This window comes from Triturus cristatus, chromosome 10 (assembly GCF_964204655.1).
Source record: "Triturus cristatus chromosome 10, aTriCri1.1, whole genome shotgun sequence".
Classification (NCBI taxonomy): domain Eukaryota; kingdom Metazoa; phylum Chordata; class Amphibia; order Caudata; family Salamandridae; genus Triturus; species Triturus cristatus.
This window is the reverse complement of record NC_140593.1, coordinates 867,863,240-867,881,982: the sequence shown is the minus strand read 5'-3', so window position 1 is coordinate 867,881,982 and position 18,743 is coordinate 867,863,240. Positions and strand designations below refer to the sequence as shown.

The following is an 18,743-nucleotide window of genomic DNA, read 5'->3' as shown; positions in this document are numbered from 1 at the left end:
GCCAATCCGGATTCCGCAGCAACCACAGCACTGAGACCGCTCTACTCGCCGCCACAGACGACATCCGATCCCTCCTCGACTAAGGACACACTGCAGCCCTGATCCTCCTTGACCTCTTTACAGCATTCAACACCGTCTCCCACCGCACACTCACCACCAGACTCCACGACGCCGGCATACAGGGAACGACCCTCGACTGGCTTCTCTCCTTCCTCACCGGCAAAACCCAAAGAATCGGACTGTCGCCCTTCCTCTCCGAACCCACGGAAATCAAGTGCGGAGTACCCCAAGGATCATCTCTCAGCCCCGCGCTCTTCAACATCTACATGGCCCCCCTCGTCGCCATTGTCAGACAGCATGGACTCAGCATAGTATCCTACGCTGGCGACACCCATCTCATCCTCTCCCTCACCTAGGACCCCATCACCACCAGACTCAACATCCAGGAAGGAATGAAAGACGTTGCATCCTGGATGAGCAGGAGCTGCCTGAAGCTCAACTCGGAGAAGACAGAGGTCCTCGGACCCTCCCCCTCTGCATGGTACAACACCTGGTAACCCACCGCCCTTGGCAGCCCCCCCTACCCCTACGGACCATGCCCAAAGCTTCAGCATTGTACTCAACTCCTCCCTCTCCATGGCCCGATAGGTCAACACCGTGGCCTCCAACTGCTTCAACACCCTCAGAATCCCCCGCAAGACCTTCAAATGGATCCCCCCGAATCAAGGAAGACCGTCACCCACGCACTCATAACCAGCAGACTGGACTACGGAAACGCCCTCCACGCCGGGCTCCACAAGTCTCTGCTCCGCAAACTCCAGACCTGTCTCTTCGACTGCCCGGAGCTGCTCCCTCAGCACCTTGAAACCCTCACGGGTGAGCAGAGCACTTAATAATTCCCTGATTGATTGATTGATTGATTGATTTAGTTCGGGCTTTCGCCTGGAAACTTTGGCTGCTTTTAGTGGGCAAAATTTCTAGGGTGAAACTTATGAGACTTTCAGTGTTCTGGCGGATCTCATAATTCTGATGAGGCAGATAACTGCTGTTACCATTCCCATCGAAATTAAGAGGTCTCTCTTAATGAGGGCCTATGCTTTCCTGTTTAAATGGAAGTCCATTTGTATAGCTTTTCCTGGCTGCTTGGACCTCTAATCTAGTAATTTTTTTTAAATGTATTTGAATTTAGCAAAGATATCACACTTACCCTTCCTTTATCATACGACATTTGTTATTCCAGTAAGTAATTAATCAATTTGGGCATGACTTTATAAGAAGGGTACCACAGTTATAAAATCAGCCTTGTTTTTTTCTGAGAACTCAACAGCTCTGCACTGATGCTGCCCACCTAAACTGGGTACCCACATGGTGGTATGTTTACATATATGCCTACTGAATCCAATATTCAGTTGGCACTGCACTTCACATAGTCAAAGCTAATGAGGCCTTACCATAATCTAAATTGGGTGGCACTAACAGAGGTTATCTAAAATGATCTCTATGATATTGAAAGACTCCAAATGAGGTCCCATGAAAGAGGGGTGACAGCTTGAAGTATTAGATCAATAGAAGATTAAAAATTGTGACTGATGTTTCATGAGTTTATTTATTCGAGGCTGTAGTAATGAAGCTTTGTCCCTTCCTATCGCAGTTTGGTTTTGCATTGTTTACTGGAGTTATATAGCCTCATCCAGTGCTGCCTCAGTCTATACCATTTGTTAAAGTACCTAAACCTGATTTATAATCCTTTAACAACTGGTATAGCATGAGGCAGAAGGACTATAATACAATTAGCACATTCCACTCACTAAGCGTAGAATGTTCTATTAAAAAGGGCAACACATAAATAAACATTTTGGAATATTGCAGCAGATGGCTTATTCTAGCAAATCTAATCCCTGTGCCACTTTACTGTCTTCAATGGAGCTCCCAACATTGCAATGTTTTAATATTGCCTTATAGCCCAATGCAGCAGGCTATCCCGGCCATAAAAGGCCCACGCCATCGTTAAAGTCCCAAACCAAAGGCGAGGGCCTTTACCAAGGGAGCTGTGCTTTAATGCCGGTATAGCCCAGCTATGGAGAGCTATATGGCCATTAGAACATACCACCACTAGAGGGCAGAATGTTCTAACAAATAAAACAAAGGCCTCACGGAGCCCGATTGGAATGAAATCTCCTCGGGCTCCGTGAGGCCTTTGTTCACAACAACAGCTGTTAACATCGTTGAAATTTTGGAGCTCAGGGCTTCTACCGGCCATTAGAAGCCAGAGAACTCCATTATTTTCAATGTTGCTCACTAGCGTAGCTGGGGAGAGAGGGTGAGGAGGGGGGGCAGCAAGCGCGAGGTACGTTTTTTTTTTTCCTTTTATTTTCTCCCTCATCGTAGTCTGTCACTACTTTGCTACCACTTCTCGTCACCTGTCGCCAGCCCCCTGTATCTAACCTGCACTGTGCAACAAACTCAGAGATCGCCCCGGGCGGCAAAATCCCTAACTACGCCATTGATGTCACTCTCAACATTCCAATGTTCAAATATTGTTTAGATATGTTACGAATAGGCTGCTCCTCAGTGCCCACATTTTCTTGTATAAAGTACAATTCCCATGCTTACCTGATGCTGAGTTTTGTGTAGCCCAAACTTAATTGTCACTTCTCTCAGCCATTACTTATTTAAAATCTCATTTGGAACTTTAAAGTTATGAAGACACCAGCCTGTCATGTCTCTGCCTCTGTGTTATGCTTTGTTCCCATTTTACTCACTGATTTTCCAGTGCACGCAGCATAAGGAATCTCTCAATTCAATTCATTCTGAATCTCTTATAAACATTAAACAGCTTAATCACTTGACCTGTTGAAAGTGTTAATACGCATAGTAGAAATGTCTTTCAATCTAGAAGGAACCACCAATACTTTAAAGATTAGTTGCATCAACAACAAAATTGCTAGCTACACTTTGAGGCTGCATTGTCAAAGTACTAAAAATTGCATAGCCACGTTTAAAGACCAGAGCCATGAGCTTGGGGGCTTATTTACAAGCCTCTTTCGCCGCCGGTGTGTCACTTTTTATGACTCTCCAGCGGCGCATAGTGCAGACACATATCTACAAGCCCACACAAAGCCACTTTGCGTGGCTTTTCATGGACGCTTAGATATGGTGTAAGTCAGTATAGGATAATGGGGTAGCCCAGTTACGTGCAGAACCTGGGGATTAGTACATTAAGGGAACAGTGGTTCTGCCACCTATTCGGTTTCGAAGCGTAGGAACTTATTTATAAATAAATTAGTCCATCTGTCCAGATGGGACTAGTCATAAATGAAACAGGAAAGTCCAAACAAAAAAGGACATCATATACTTCTCAATCAGTATAAGATTTTTAGTGTATTGAATTAAATCGTGTACTATATACATTTGATTATAACACATACAAATGTACACACACAGATATAGACTATACATTTACATGTAGACTAGTGACGTGAAGTGGACCAACAAAAAACTATTTACATATCACACCACAATCTGTACATAACATATAAATTTTACGACAAACATTTAAATACAGTGCAAAGTATTTTAAATATGATTCTGCCCAGCAAGAAATTCATCCAATTGTCTTAGTTGCTCTGGGTGATCATAAACATCAGTCTTTATTTTGTGGGTTTACTATCATGGAAAGTGTTTACAGAGACCAGAATCCGCTTTGTGTGCAATTGAGTGGCCCACTCTTATTTAAAAACCCTAGTGTGGTGATACCGGGCACGTTAAGACCAACGGACGGTAGGTGCTGTCTTAAATGGTCGCAGGTCTCCCCAGTTGCCATTTACGGTAAAGTACGAGATTCTCTTGCTGCCGAAGTAGCACTCTGTATCTCGCCTTGTACCTCCTTGAGGGATGTTCTTAGCGTGTATAACGTTATCACCATTAAGGTAGGGCAACTCTTAAGTGTTCCGGCACGTAAGGTAGTCACTCCGACTTCCAGATGGTTTGAATCGTCTTGTTCTCAGGCGGCGCGGAAACTGAGGGAGGCTTCGAGAAACCAACTACTGATACACGCCTGCCGTAACGAATACAAACAGTCACTGGCCATACGTAAGGGTGCCTTGAAGGAGGAAGCATGGAGGGAGTTGTTAGAGATGAGTACCCTTGGTAACAGTTCAAGGTTCTGGAGTATTGTTAATAGACCACTTTTTGAGTATGATGCATGGGGTGATTTGGGTTCCCAAATCACTGTGGAAGATTGGGTGTCCCATTTTTAAATTGATCTTTAAGGGCCCTATGGAGCAATCTCACCAGCTAGACTGGGTCATCAATACACCTGTTTTTGATCAGAAAGAGTTAGAGGCAGGGATTGCCGGGTTGACTTGTAATAAAGCACTAGGCCTGGATGGCATCTCACCGGACCTATTTAAATCGGATCCACTTTTTCGGGCACCAGTTCTTGTGGCTGTGCTTAACGCAGCAGCCAGGGATGGTTGTCCTGAGTCCTGAGCCCCTTCAACCATCGTGCCAGTGTTTAAGAAGGGGGATCGTAATAGCACCTTTTGCTATAGGCCGATCTCCCTTCTTGACTCAGTGGTAAAGGTTGTGGGTGGGGTGTTGCTAAAATGATTATCTTCCTGGGCAGAGGAGCACAAGATAATTTCAGATATTCAATATGGATTCCATCCAGGGCAGTCAACTGTGGCCCAATGCCTTAATCTTTACATGATCCTCGGTAAGTACACGATTGCTTGCCCAGGTACGATCTATTTGTCCTTCATGGACCTTTTGTCCGTGTTTGATTGTGTCAACCGGGTCAAACTGTGGCAGTTCATGAGGGCCATACGGGTGGATAGCAATATCCTTAACTTCCTAGAGGATCTGCAGAGGGCCACTAAGGCCAGTGTTAGATTCTCTCAGGATCTTCGTGTCTCTAGGGATTTTGACATTGGGAGGGGGGGTACAGCAAGGCTGTATTATGGCCCCTTTTTTGTTAAACCTCTACATAAACGATCTGGATAGAGTTTTAGCATACACGGGGGCAGATATTTCGTATATGTAGGGCGACAGTGGCTTCCCATCCTACTATATGCGGATGATGCTGTCCTTATAGCCAGAACTGCTAGGGGTCTCCTATCTCTGCTTGACGCCTTCTTAAAATTCATGGGGGCCCGAGATTTAACAATTAATAATGCTAAATCTTATATATTGCAGGTAGGGATGCGGCCCAAAAAAGTTTCTCTTCACAGTAGGTCCCGAGAAGGTTCCTTAGACGACTGTCTTTTCATACTTGGGGGTTTTATTGGATGACCATTTGAATAGGGGGCCTCTTATCCAGAAGAAAAAGGGGGAGCTGGTGAGGGTAAATGCTGCTATTTTCAACTTTGCTGCAAAGTTAGGCAATCGCCCAATTGCAGCCATGCTGAAAGTCTATCAGGCTAAAAGCGTAGCTAGAGCTTGCTATGGCAGTGAAATTTGGGGGCATATTGGCAGAGATGCCTTGCAGGTGGTTGAGAAAACTTTTCCGAAGCGCTTGTTGGGCCTGGCTTTGAGCCCCCTAGTGTTCTGGCTTCAGTGTTGGCTGAATAAGGATTTAGCCCTCAGTCAGCAGATCATAAATGAATACTTGAGCCTTGACAACATGTCCCATATATCATGGCTAAAATATATTGAACATTGTGTCGATGAGTTGGGGCGCCCTGAACTTTTCTTAAAGCCTGATTCTATTGTACAAAAGAATGTGGAGTTTGTTAAGAAAGCTTTTAGTAGCTTAAGGAAACTAGAGAGAGATGAGCGAGAAGTGCGAAAACCTCTTGTCTGCAAATTCCTGATGCTACAAACAAATCCATCTACTGAACCTTATCTCCTGGGGTCGCTGTCTACATACGAGCGTTTTTTATTGTCTAGGTTCCGCCTGGATCTATTTCATCTGTTACTCGCTGTCCCAAAAGGGTGCAGTAGAGGTAAGGTGTTAGCACCCTGTGGCTGGATCTGCTACACTTGATGTTTTTTTGTAAATATTATGAGGTACCCCGGGGATATTTTATATTCCCCTTATTAAAGAAGTTGAATTTTAACCAGGTCCACCCAGCGCTTCTGTACTTGCAACTGTTGAAGGCTGATTGTATTTTTTTCATCACGGGTTACTTGAATTCTACGGTGAAAACCAGGGCCTGTCTGGACAACTAGCAGCCCTTCTTGTTACAGGGTACACTCCGTTTTATTGTTTAGCATGTGAGGTAGTCCAACGGGACCCTTTCTAGTCTTTTACTGATATGAATTGTATTTTGTATGTAATTTGATTGTATCATGTTTTATATGAAATTTTGGACGTTGTTGATTTTGATTTGATTTGATTTGATTAATTAATTATGTAAATTGTGTTATTTTTTTTAGGAGTGAGTTGTGTGTGTATAGGGGAATAGGAAAGAAAGTAATTTATTTTGAATAAAGTAATTAATAATTTGTATTTATTAGTATTTATTTTATATTTTGATTTAATAGCATTGTTTGTGGTAATTTTTTTATTATTAATTAATTATTAATTGTTTGTTAATTATAATGAATCAATTGTTAAATATGGTAATTGTGTCAATTATGTAGGAGTCATATGCGTTTATTGGGGAATATGGTGTGAAGTATTTTTTTTTAAATCATTGATAATTATTTTTTTATTACAATTAATTTATATTAAATAAAGTTATTTGTTTGTAATATGTTTTTTTAACTTCTATAAAATAAGGTTTGTAGCTAATTTTTAGTACTTTTTAACATTAAAATATATTTCTATGTTTTGTAATTTATTATATTTTTATATGTTTTTTATTTTTGTGTTATTAACAATTTGTGTATTGTAGTTGGTATTTTGTTTCATTTTTAATGTTATTTAAATTTTTGGGAAATATTAATTTTAACCCTCTACTGTTGAACACTTTCCCTACTGTTGCACTCTCTGGAGTGGAAATAGTCATTTTTACCCCTCCGCTATCCAACACGTTCCTTACTTTTGCTATGTCTGGAGTGGGAATAGTAGTTTTTACCCCTCCGCTATCCAATACTTTCCCTACTGTTGCACTCTCTGGTGTGGGAGAAGTAATTTTTACACCTACGCTATCCAACTCTTTCTCCACTGTTGCACTCTCTGGAGTGGGAATAGTAATTATTACCCCTCCGCTATCCAACACTTTCCCTACTGTTACACTGTCTGGAGTGGGAATAGTAATTTCCACTCCTCTGCTATCCAATACTTTCCCTACTGTTGCACCTTCTGAAGTGGGAATAGTAATTTTTACACCTACGCTATCCAACACTTTCCCTACTGTTGCACTCACTGGAGTTGGAATAGTATTTTTTACCCCTCCGCTATCCAACACTTTCCCTCCTGTTGCACTCTCTGGAGTGGGAATAGTAAATGTTACTCTTTGCTATCCAACACTTTCCCTTCTGTTGCACTCTCTGGAGTGGGAATAGTCATATTTTCCCCTTCGCTATCCAACACTTTCCCTACTGTTACACTCTCTTGAGTGGGAATAGTAATTTTTACCCCTCCGCTATCCAACACTTTGCCTACTGTTGCACTCACTGGAGAGGTAATATAAATTGTTACACCTATGCTATCCAACACTTTCTCTACTGTTGCAGTAATTGCAGTGGGAATAGTCAATTTTTAACCCTACGCCATTGAACAATTTTCCTACTGTTGCACTCAATGGAGTGCAAAATGTAAGTTTAAAAATGTATAAATATTTTAGTATTTTATTTTATAATATAATGTTTTTATTATCATATTTTATGTTATAGGTGTATGTGTATATATATATATATATATTTTGTATGGTTAATTTTTATATATTTATAATATTTTAAAATAAATTAAAGTTATTAGTTTATTAATATTTTAAAGTAAATATACATTAATATATTTAATTCTATATATGTATGTTTAAATTTTCTTAACTTACATTTGTTTATTATATTTTTTTAATGTTTGTTATATCTAAATAATAATGTTTTTAGTTAATTTTATAAGATATGTGTTTTAACATTATTTTTTATTCATACAAAAATTGTATATTGGACTTCGATATTTTTTACATCTATTTTTTTTTCGATATTTTTGTCATTTAGCTTTTAAATATAGGATGTCGATATTTTGACTGTCGATATTTTTACATCGATATTTCTGACATCTATATTTTTGTCATCGATATTATCATCAGTGATTCCTTTACATAACTGGTGCTTCTATAAAGCATTCTGCTACCTTCATGCTGAGTTTGCACTATATAAACCTCCCCCCCCCACACAAAGAAGAACACACTGCGTTTCAGCACAGAGCAGGCACAAGTCTTGGGATTGCTACCTGACACTATTGACTCTATATCAAGGTGCGATGCAAGGTTCAGGCTGCATGTGCATATTGTGAGAAATCTCTCCACTATGACTCCCTCTCAATCTCTGGTCAGTGCTAAGTAATGCTGTAAAGTTGACATCTCATTAGGGACCAGGAGGGTGCCATGTGATCTCCCACATAGTCAGGTTAGAGTTCCTTATCATGTGCTCTACCCTTTGGAGGAAATCTCCCACTGCTTCTGAATAGGAAGGAGCTGCTCTTTACAGTGTACTCTGTGAACAGCTGTTGATTTTATTTGGTTTTATGGCATGAGCAGCATTGTAAAAGGATGAAAAAAGATGATAAAAGCAGGATTGGTATGGCTTCTTAATTCACTGTCCATCCAAATCTCCTATTGAAATTCAGGGACTGAAGGGATGAATCCCCCATCTCACACAAGGCTCCTAGGAAATCATCACCTGTCCACGCTGACCACTATTCTGCTCCTGTGTTCAGTTTTTAAAAGCAAAACAATCTTCAGAGCTATTAGACTCATCATGTGTTGCTTGGCTTTCAAAACACTTTTCACTTAAATAAAAGCTTGTTCCCAAAATGTATTTCCTCTCACAAAAAGCAAAAGTAGAGTTGTCTTTCCATATTATATGATGTAACATCTTTATTAATGTATTGCTTTCTCACCCTCAGCATTCAAGAGAAGAAAGAGGCCAGAATGGAAACCACTCAAACATACTTCCCAGAGCTAGACCTCTTATGCCACCAAAAACTGCTCCCCCAGCCAAGGTAGGTTAAACACATGTACCTCTAGTTCGTACTTTCTGAATTTTGCTTTACAACAACCTCTCATGCATCATTAGCATGAGAGACAGATAGGCAAGACAGTGTTCCTTGAGCCCCAGCCTCCAGATGAAAATAATATATCAGAGGGACACAGCAAGGACAGTGTTAATCACGTGCCTTTCCTGATCCCCAAGACTTGCCTTCTCCCTACAGTGGGTTCACACCAAGCCACCTGTCTGACGACAACATAAAGGCTGTAAAACACCAACCTGATATTAGACCTGACAGCCTTTGGTGTGATCTTCTCCTAAACATTTTGGCTTCTCCCCTCCTATTTCCTGAAATTCGTTTTTGTTGACTTTAGGACTGTTTTGCACAGACATTGTGTGTCATATCTTCTTTTGAATTCTGTTTCCCTACCTTTTAGCTGTCTGGCAAAAACCTTCAGAACCCCAAATTTGCACTTTTGAAATGACTGCTAGACTGCACACTTTACACATTGTTTGTATCTGTTTCAAATATAGTAGTTTATGATATACGTTTGGAGGTCCACTGTTTTTTATCCTTGAATTTTACCTAAGTAATGCCTGCTCTATTGTATTTGCAATTTTTATCCAGTCATTGTGTCTGTTTTTATGTACTATGGTTTTTAGTGGGGCTGTATCATTCTTCTTTGTGAAATGTGATGTACTGTATTTGTAAGTGATTTTTAGTGACCAATTTTTTATGTGCTTTTATGATTTACTGCATTAAATTGAATAAATAGATATTGATTGATTGATTGATTGGACTTATGACTCTGTGCAGTTTACCACCACTAACTAGTGGTAAAGCACTTTTGCTTTTTCATTGAAACATGGTAAAGTTGGCGTACACCCTAACGGCACAATTGATTTACCTAAAAAGTCCATCATAAAGTGGTACTACATGTACCCAGGGCCTGTAAATTAAATGCTATCAGTGAGCTTGCATCCCTTATTGCGCCACCCACTTAGGTAGCCCTTTAAAACATGTCTCAGGCCTGCCATTGCAGCCTGTGAGCAGTATTAAACTCCCAATTGAACTTGGCATAAGAAACCTAGACAGCCAATACAGCAGGGTGTATTGTATTTATAAATTAGGATATTTGTTTAGGTTTTACATGTCCTGGTAGTGATAAACTCCCAAATTCCTTGTTCACTACTATAGGGCCTAAGTCCTACCTCTCCCACAGAATAACATTGGGTTACCTGATTACATTTAATAAGTGCTAACATTTCATTGGGAACAGGTAGAAATGTCTCAATAGAATTGTAACTTAAAATCCTATTTAATGGTAAAGTCAGATGCTAAGTCACAATGCTGAAAATAGCGCTTTTAGAAAGTTGGCATTTCCTTGTCCCAACCATTTGGTGCCTGCAGCCTGTGTCCTGTGTCCAATGACTGGGTGTAGTTGGCATTTGGCCTAAGTGTATACCACCCACACAATGAGATAAACGAGGACTAGGTGTTGTCGGGATGGCCATCCTGCCATGAGGGGAGGGGCGGAGCTGTTCCCTGACCCACTTAAATTTCAAAGGAGCTGCCTCAAGCACACTCCCAAAGAACTTGACACCAGTCTATTGTCATCCACAGTAGCCCTGGGCGTAGTGGGCGTAGTGAGGCTACGTGAAGCAATACGGAGTGGGGGCAAATCTACGCCCACCCGCACACTTCGCGTAGCCCCACTACGCGCCACCCGCCTCCCTCCCGCCCTCATATTACAATTATTACAAACATTAGATAAAGAAAAATTACTTACCTGAGCTGCCGCGTCCCGGGGCTCCATCTTGCTGTTTCCTGGATATATTCTTCCTCACGAATGCGCATGCGCGGGAGCCCGCACATGCGCGGGAGCCCGCGCATGCGCATTCGTGAGGCAGGAGCTATCCAGGAAGCAGCAAGATGGAGCCCCGGGACACGGCAGCTCAGGTAAGTAATTTTTCTTTATCTAATGTTTGTAATAATTGTAAAATGAGGGCGGGAGGGAGGCGGGTGGCGGGCAACTCTGCTTCGCCGCGGGGTGTGCGTAGTCTGCCCCTGCTACGCCTACTTTGCGCAGCGCGAAGTGGGCAGTACTACGCACACTCCGTGGACAGAGCGGAGCACTGCGCCCACCCTTAATCCACAGACCCCTTGGAGCCTGGGCAGGGGAAGGAAGGAAGTTTCTAGAACCAGATGTTGGGGGAGTTCAGAAGTTTCTCCCACCAAAATGCTGGTACCAAGTATAAATACTGGACCCTCAGACCAACACTTCAGTACACTTGTGGGCCTGTGGAAGACTTCAGAAGGACTGCCTTGTTTCTCAGAAGACTGCCACTTGAGGCCTGCCTTGTTTGTCAGTAGACTGTCCTTCTGCTACCAGAGGACTGGCCTGATGCTTGAGGCCTGCCTTGTTCCTCAGGGGACTGTCCTGCTGTTTGAGGTCTGCCCTTGCTCCTTGAAGGAGAGAGGACCATCTCCTTGAACCCAGGACTACAAAGTGACTCCAAGGGTCAGTTTGCTGACTTCCTGTTCTGAGCTACTGGGCCACAACAAGCTCCAGAGGCTTTCCTGCATGCAACAGCTGACCTGATGCAACTGGACCTCCCTCAACCTGCCGGAGACCTACTGGCCTCTACTGGAGTGAGTTTATGATTCGCGAGCAGTGTCTCCCCAGATCAAGGATCCTTGGCCAGCTTCAGTTGTTCAAATATGGAGTGCATTGAGTGTCGCATAACATCAGATCTACTGGTGGGATTGGGGATTTGTCAGCCCCATGCCCCCTCGTGTGTCCACTGATGTCGGATCTGGCCAGTTTAATGATGGACAAATTGAGATGAGGCCGCTGTTCTCCCTCTCATTTTATTCCAGACAATGGCCCCTCGGCTGCCTCTCTCGGGCCATAGCATCACTGAGGGGGGTCCGAGCTGCTGGCCAAATCGAGACCCCCTCCTGGGGTGAACCTTACTGAGTCCGGATCAGAGTGGTTCAATGAATGATGAATCAAGGGGCCCCACTGATGCTCATCTTATTTTATCCTGGACATAAGCCTCTCTGGGGGCTGCAAAATAACTGTGGGACCTGCCTGGTGTTCCCCACAGCTCTTGGATGAAGTTTGAAGATGGGAAACGACCTCTCCACTAAGGACGCACAAAAGTTGTGTACCACAGCTTAATCCTTGCACCAACAGCCCCCTTTATCCCCATTGTCAGCACCACTGCCCTCCACGGAGCACAGAAAAGACACCAACTGGCCTTCACCAAATGGTGCTCTACCTAGTTTTGAACTGCCAATGTAGGTCATTCCATATTTTTGAGGAGCAAGAACCGGGTTCCTGGTGCTGCATTTCCTAGGATTGCAGCCTCCCTGGTACACTTGAGTTTAACAAGGAGGCCCACTTCATTCGCTCAACATCATTAGCATTATTCGTTAGCGTACAACCCACCTGCCGATCTTCAATCAACAGCATCAGGCTTCTCTTCAATCCAAGTGCAGTGTTTTAGTTACCAAGCCAACATGCTCAGCGGCTTCACCAGCTGACGGTCTTCTACCAGCCTCTGGGGACATCATGGCACCACCAGTGCAAGACAAAGTCGACATACTTCTCAAGGTCATCAATTCCTCGCAGATGGCCATTGAAGCCAAAGTGATGCTATAGCCATAGACTTTGGATTCATATGAGCAGACCAGAAGAAGCTCTTTGAACGTGTTACACAAACAGAGACCACCAGTGTTCAGCTTTTCAGAGGGAATGGAAGGCAACAATCCGAGGAAGTTCATCGAACAATGGGCCAAGACCTTTACACCAATCCAGAACTTAACTCTCTTTTCCTCTGTATGGGGGGCCCACTGTATTCCTGCTAAGCCCTCCCACGGGTGCTCCCCGTACCCTCTCCTAGCTGGTCTATTATACTACAGGGACAGATATGAGGTGCTTAGAGCTGCATGGCAAATTGGACACCTTGAATATGAGAACCGGCAAGTGCTACTGTTTCCTTATTATATGTTGGCCTTCCAGCACTGGCATGCCTCCATCTTTCCTGACTGTATGTTAGTCTTCCAGCACTAGCATGCCTCCATCTTGGGTGTGAAAAGGAAACTCAGAAAGATGGGGTTCAAGTACTACCTACTCTTTCTAATGAAACTTAAAATCATATCAGGTAACAAGGTGCATTTTTCCACAGAACTGGAGGCTCCCTGAGCTTGGACTGAAGATAGATTACCTTCCTCTGAGCACTTGGACACCCACTCACAACAGAACCGGGGTACTGGCCACTGTCAGTTGCACAGTGGCATGAGGGTGCCTGGACTCCTGATATCTGTGTCAGCACCATCACCTGCACAGGCCCAAGATGGCAAGCAACCACCCCCCATGGTGCCAGCATCCTTATTTGAGCCAGTTAACATGCCATCCACGCTGTCCTCCTCTGATGAGGATGATGTTTCTTCATTTCCCTATCCATCAGGAGGCCATGACTCTCCACTGATCATGACCCCTCAAACAGCGGGCAGACTTTAACTCCCTTCTGACATTTCACCACATACACTTACTAAGGGCCCCTCTTGTACTAGGGGGTCACTCTTATTGTTGAACGCCTGGGGGCCCCCTCCACATGTATGGGCTCCTCATCCTGCTCCTATTGGTAATGATTACTGTGGCTTCACCCATGTACTGGTTCAAGTTTTATCCATCCAACCCTTCATTCTATGCTTTATACTTTCATCACTGATGCCCTTCCCAAGAAACGAGAACTAGTGTAGAGAGGTGCTGATCCCGATTGCCGCCTCACTGTGCTAAGCTGCCTTTGGCCCTGGATCTGCTCCTGCTAATTGCATCATTGCTCCCCCCAGGTTATAACTTAATGTCATAGAACCTCAGGGTAATGAACATTTTAGTCCAATGCTATAAAATGCACACATTCCTTCATACAGGGGCCCATTTCCCCTCACTATAAGAAATTCACTTGACTCCAGCAGAAGGTCCAAAAACGCTGTCTTGTACAAATCGTCTCTACAAGGTATTTGGCCTATGCCAGGAGTACCATGATATGAATCCGTTCTGGGGTCACTTTATCCACAGCTTCAACTATCATAGATCCTGATGGTAGGTGTGTGTTAATTTGGGCTCTTAGGGTAGTTTGCATTGGTGCTGGGTAGCATATGAACCCTGAATACTGACCAAAATGCTTTCTTAGCACAACTGCCTGGTTTCCTTGCACCTTGGGTCAATTTCCTTTGGATTCTTTAAGGATACTTCAATGGTGAATTAGACCCTAGTCTGGACAGGTCCCTCCTACCACTTCCTCAGGGCCCTATGATCAGTAATTTCTACTTTCTAGTTGACTGGTTGGGACACTGGGCCCTCCCGGATGTATGCAGGCACCACAATCCTGGGCTCCCACTTTACTCTTTCTACTCTCCTCCACATAACCTTGATGTGCACCTTGACCAGATACTCTCCTCAGCATTGCTTTGCTCATCATTTACTCAAACTGACAACTTGGGCAGATATATATAACCATTGTCTAATGGTGGCTACACTGCTGTTAGGCCTGTCAAACCCTCCCTTACCCATTTGGCACCAATGTGGCGCAGTACTAGAGGATCCAACCTCTAGAGAATCTATAACATCCAGCATTGGTTACAATTATGAAGTTAACAATGGTCATGCCTTAACCTGCTTCATTGAATGAGATGCTTTTAAAGTGATTGTTTGAGGCCATAGCATCCACAAGCCCTTGGCCACCAGCAGGCAACCTGTGGAAGACCTTACAAAGGCAGAGAATGCAATCAAGCAGATCAAGTATCATTGTGCAATTAACCCACCCTTTACAGATGCCCTCAGTGTGGTCCGAGTGCCCAAGGCCCCTTTATTGGAGAAACTTTGCCGATTCGGTTACAGACAATACACTGCCTGCGTGCACACTAGGGGACAAGTATGAAGACTTCTGACTTAGCAGTCTTCCCACGACACATCTCAAGCTCCCATCACAAAGTTCAGACCCAAGCGCTAGCTCCCACGCACCATGAAATCCTAGCTGGTTTCCATGATTATTACAAGCCGTTAAATACAGAGACCTCAGAAGACTCAACCCCATATATTACAACTTTTCTCACAGACCTTCCTCTACCCTGAGACACTTCCCAAGAGAGTGAGAAACGTGATTCCCCAATATGCCCTCAGGAAATTAAGGCAGCCATTCATTATCTCCCCGCGGGCAAGATGCTGGGGAGAGATGGCCTCACAATGGACTTCTACCATAATAATTTGGGGCTTTTTAACCCCAAATTAGTGGAACTCTATTCTGAGTCATTGGGAGAGGGTAACCTCCCTTTGTCCCACAGTGAGGCCCTTTTGGTATCCTTGTTGAAACCCAGATGCTCCCCAAATTACCATCCTCCTATAGACCCATGCTCATTCTAAATTCAGATTACAAGATACTGAGTAAAGTTCTCACCTCTTGAATCCTCCTGCTTCTCTCCTACCTTTTTACCCTGATCAGAATCGGCTCATTCCCTGCAGAAACACACTATTGAACCTCTGACACCTGTATAGAATACTGGCTGTATAGATCTCGAAAGTCGTCTAACACCATTTATTTCTATTATTTATTTATAAAGTTTTGTATAGCACTAGCATGACCCAAGAGGACATCAGAGTGCTTCACAAGTCAGAAAGGAAGAAAGAGTACCACAAGCAACAAGATCAAAGCTAACCAAGATGTGATAAGGTCCCAAAGAGAGGCAGGAGGCAACCAGCGGGACTAAGTTGCCACAGAATATACAAGATAAGAGAACAGAACTATACATGCGTATATCACACTTGTGCCAATGTGTAAGGTACTAAGGTGCAAGAACCTAAGAGCAAGAATTTGTTCATTAGTAGAACTTTGACTTCCTTTTTAAATGATACAGGCGAGGGGTTCATTCTGATTTCAGGGGGCAGGGAGGTCCAGATTCTCGTTGAAATGTTCAATAAGGCTTTTTTGTAGGATTACTTTCTACAGAATTTTTATGCTTTCAGCAAACAAGTGCTCAAGCTTTTAGAAAATCTACAGCCCCCAAAGAGCTCCAGTTTTTGTGCAAGGAACAATGGGGAGTTAAGATGTGGGGCTTTATTGGTCATGTATGAGATTTTTAAGTCAATCCTTGCTTCAAATGGGAGCCAGTTTAGGCCCAGTAGATTAGGAGTGATGTGATTGTATTTTTGGGATCCTGTGATGAACCTTGCGGCAGAATTTAAAGAGGCCCTTAAAGGGGCCAGAGTTGACCTAGGTAGGCCACAGAGCGTTGAGCTTCCCATAGTCCAACCTGGAAATCAATAGGGCTTGAACCACTGATTTGAAGTCATCGAAGGGGAGGAAGGGTTTAATTTTCCTTAGGATGTTCATTTGGAAGGTGGCTCCTTTCGTGACAGAGCTGATATGACTTCACATGCTTCGAGGAGCATATTTACATTGAAGTGGCAAAGCGTGTCGTTAAGCCAAGAAGGCTAACGACATGCTTCATCACTTTAGAAACGCAGGGTTGCACCATATTTACTAGAATATGGTGCAGCCCTGCGTTTCCCTCTGTGCTGGCGTCAGCTTTAGCTGCCTAGCGCCAACGCAGACACTCTTGCACCAAGGGTGCCTGTGTTGAGGGGAAGATTGTTTATGTGCAGGAAGGGGGACCTTCCTGAACATAAACAATCAAAGGCAATTTGCTATTTTTATGTGCGCTGCACAAGGCAGCACACATGGAAACAGAAAAAACAAGGAGAAATAAAGCATTTCTCCTCGTTTCGCCTGTTTAAGACCAGGTTGTCCCTGGTCTTAAATTTAGTGCTGCCTCCTAATTACTCTGCCCTTGAAAATAGGAGGAAGCCTCAAAATCAATGGGTGTTGCGGTGGAGCACCCACCGCAATACCCATTGCTCTCCCCTTTCACGCTAAATACACACATTAAGTGGCTTAATGCTGCCTTGTAAAATAAGGCGGGCCCCTATCGATATAACAACGTCACTGAAAGTGACGTTGTGGTGGTGATTGGGCCATGTAATTATGCCCCTAAGTTTCGATCGTTTTTTTCACCGGACGGGCCCAGTCGCGTACCAATTCTTTTGGAAGCACACCCAGCTTTCATGTTCTGTCAATTTCAGCTTGATCAAAAAAACTATTTAGTTTTCTTTTGCCTCCGTTGCTGGCGTATAAACTTAGATGATTGTCACGTTATGGACAGTCCATGAATCTGAAACATATAAGTGTAAAATTCGTGGCATGACATGCAATTGCAGTCTTTCCAAGTCTTTCCTAACTATAGCAGTGGATATGAGGTGGCTGAATTTATAATCTGCACATAAATCCAACCGTCGCAAGTATTTGGAATAGGGAAATAACACGTGGACCCATATTTTCTGTGTCGAGATCGCCATGAGGTTTCCCCATTCCAGAGACATATCCATTTCAATTTACCACTTGCTCTGAGAATATGAAAAATGGAATCTTGAGAATTGTGTAGACTGGGTTGCGGTATGTGTGCACATCAGAGGAGATGGGATGGCTGGGGGCACACTGTGGGCTACCTCAATGTCAATGAAGGGAGTCTGGCAGGCGCCACCTGAGGAAGGAGTGAAGCTAGGTTGCGCTTGCAGTTCCAAACTGGTCATTGTCCAGCCGAATTTTCTGGCAGGTAAAATTGGATCTGTATTCACACAGCTGGGAAATCCTGGTGCAGGAGCACCAGCCTAGTTAGTTGTGTGGAGTGGTATTCCACCCAGGAATATCGCAAAGCCCAAGATTTGGAGGTGTATCAGGATGGCGGGCACACTCCTGTCCGCTCACCACCCTAGCGGTGCCGGGACCAGCCGCCAATGGTGCGGCGGTCCCGCACCATCAATTAAGATGCCACTGCCACCGTGGCGGTGGCATCCCGCATTCACAGCATTGTGGCGGGCCGTGCTCACAGCACTGCCCGCCACCATTTTGAAAAGGTACGTGGTGCATTGGCATGCACAACGTGACAGGCACCATGTGGTGCCTGCCACCTTGTCCATGCCAATGCTGGGGGGTACCATAGGTACCCGCCCAAGTGCAGCCCCCAACCCCATGGGGGCCCACAATTGGCCCCCATAGCATTTACTGCATGCCTTTCCATGGCGGAGTCCCCACCATGGAAAGGCATGAGAAATGCCCCATAATAATATGGATGACGGTGTCTTGCAGACACCGCCACCATATTGAGTCCCTTTTCCGCCCGGTCGATATTTCGGCCGGCGGAAAAACGGCAGACGGTCTTCCCGTCTGCTGCGGTGCCACCCGCCATACTAATATGGCGGGGGTGAACCAGGGACATATGGCGGGCGGATATAAACCGCCGGCCCGGCAGTAGAGATCTGCCCGCCATCCTAATAAGGGCCTATTAAGGTAATTTAAATTTGTCTCTGTTACTTATGTCCCAAAAAGGTAATTGTGTGATTTTCTGAATGTCCACTTCCAGTCCACTTTAATTCACTAGTGTCCAACATGACAATTTGCATTTAAACTTTTCTTGCTTTATTATGTCCAGATTTCCTTGTAAATACAATGAAGTTTCGGATTTTCATTTACTGCATAACAATACCACCAGTCAGACGGACAAAAGGCTTTGATCC

The 18,743-nt window shown here is 44.0% G+C and overlaps 1 protein-coding gene across 1 annotated transcript in view; it reads left to right on the top strand.

Annotated features, from left to right (window-relative positions):
* Positions 1 to 18,743, top strand: part of LOC146796128 (uncharacterized) — a 237,040-nt gene that overhangs the window by 117,005 nt on the left and 101,292 nt on the right. The window contains exon 4 of the mRNA XM_085628506.1: positions 9,020 to 9,115. Coding sequence (XP_085484632.1) covers positions 9,020 to 9,115 — 96 coding nt within the window. The remainder of the gene's footprint in view (positions 1 to 9,019; positions 9,116 to 18,743) is intronic.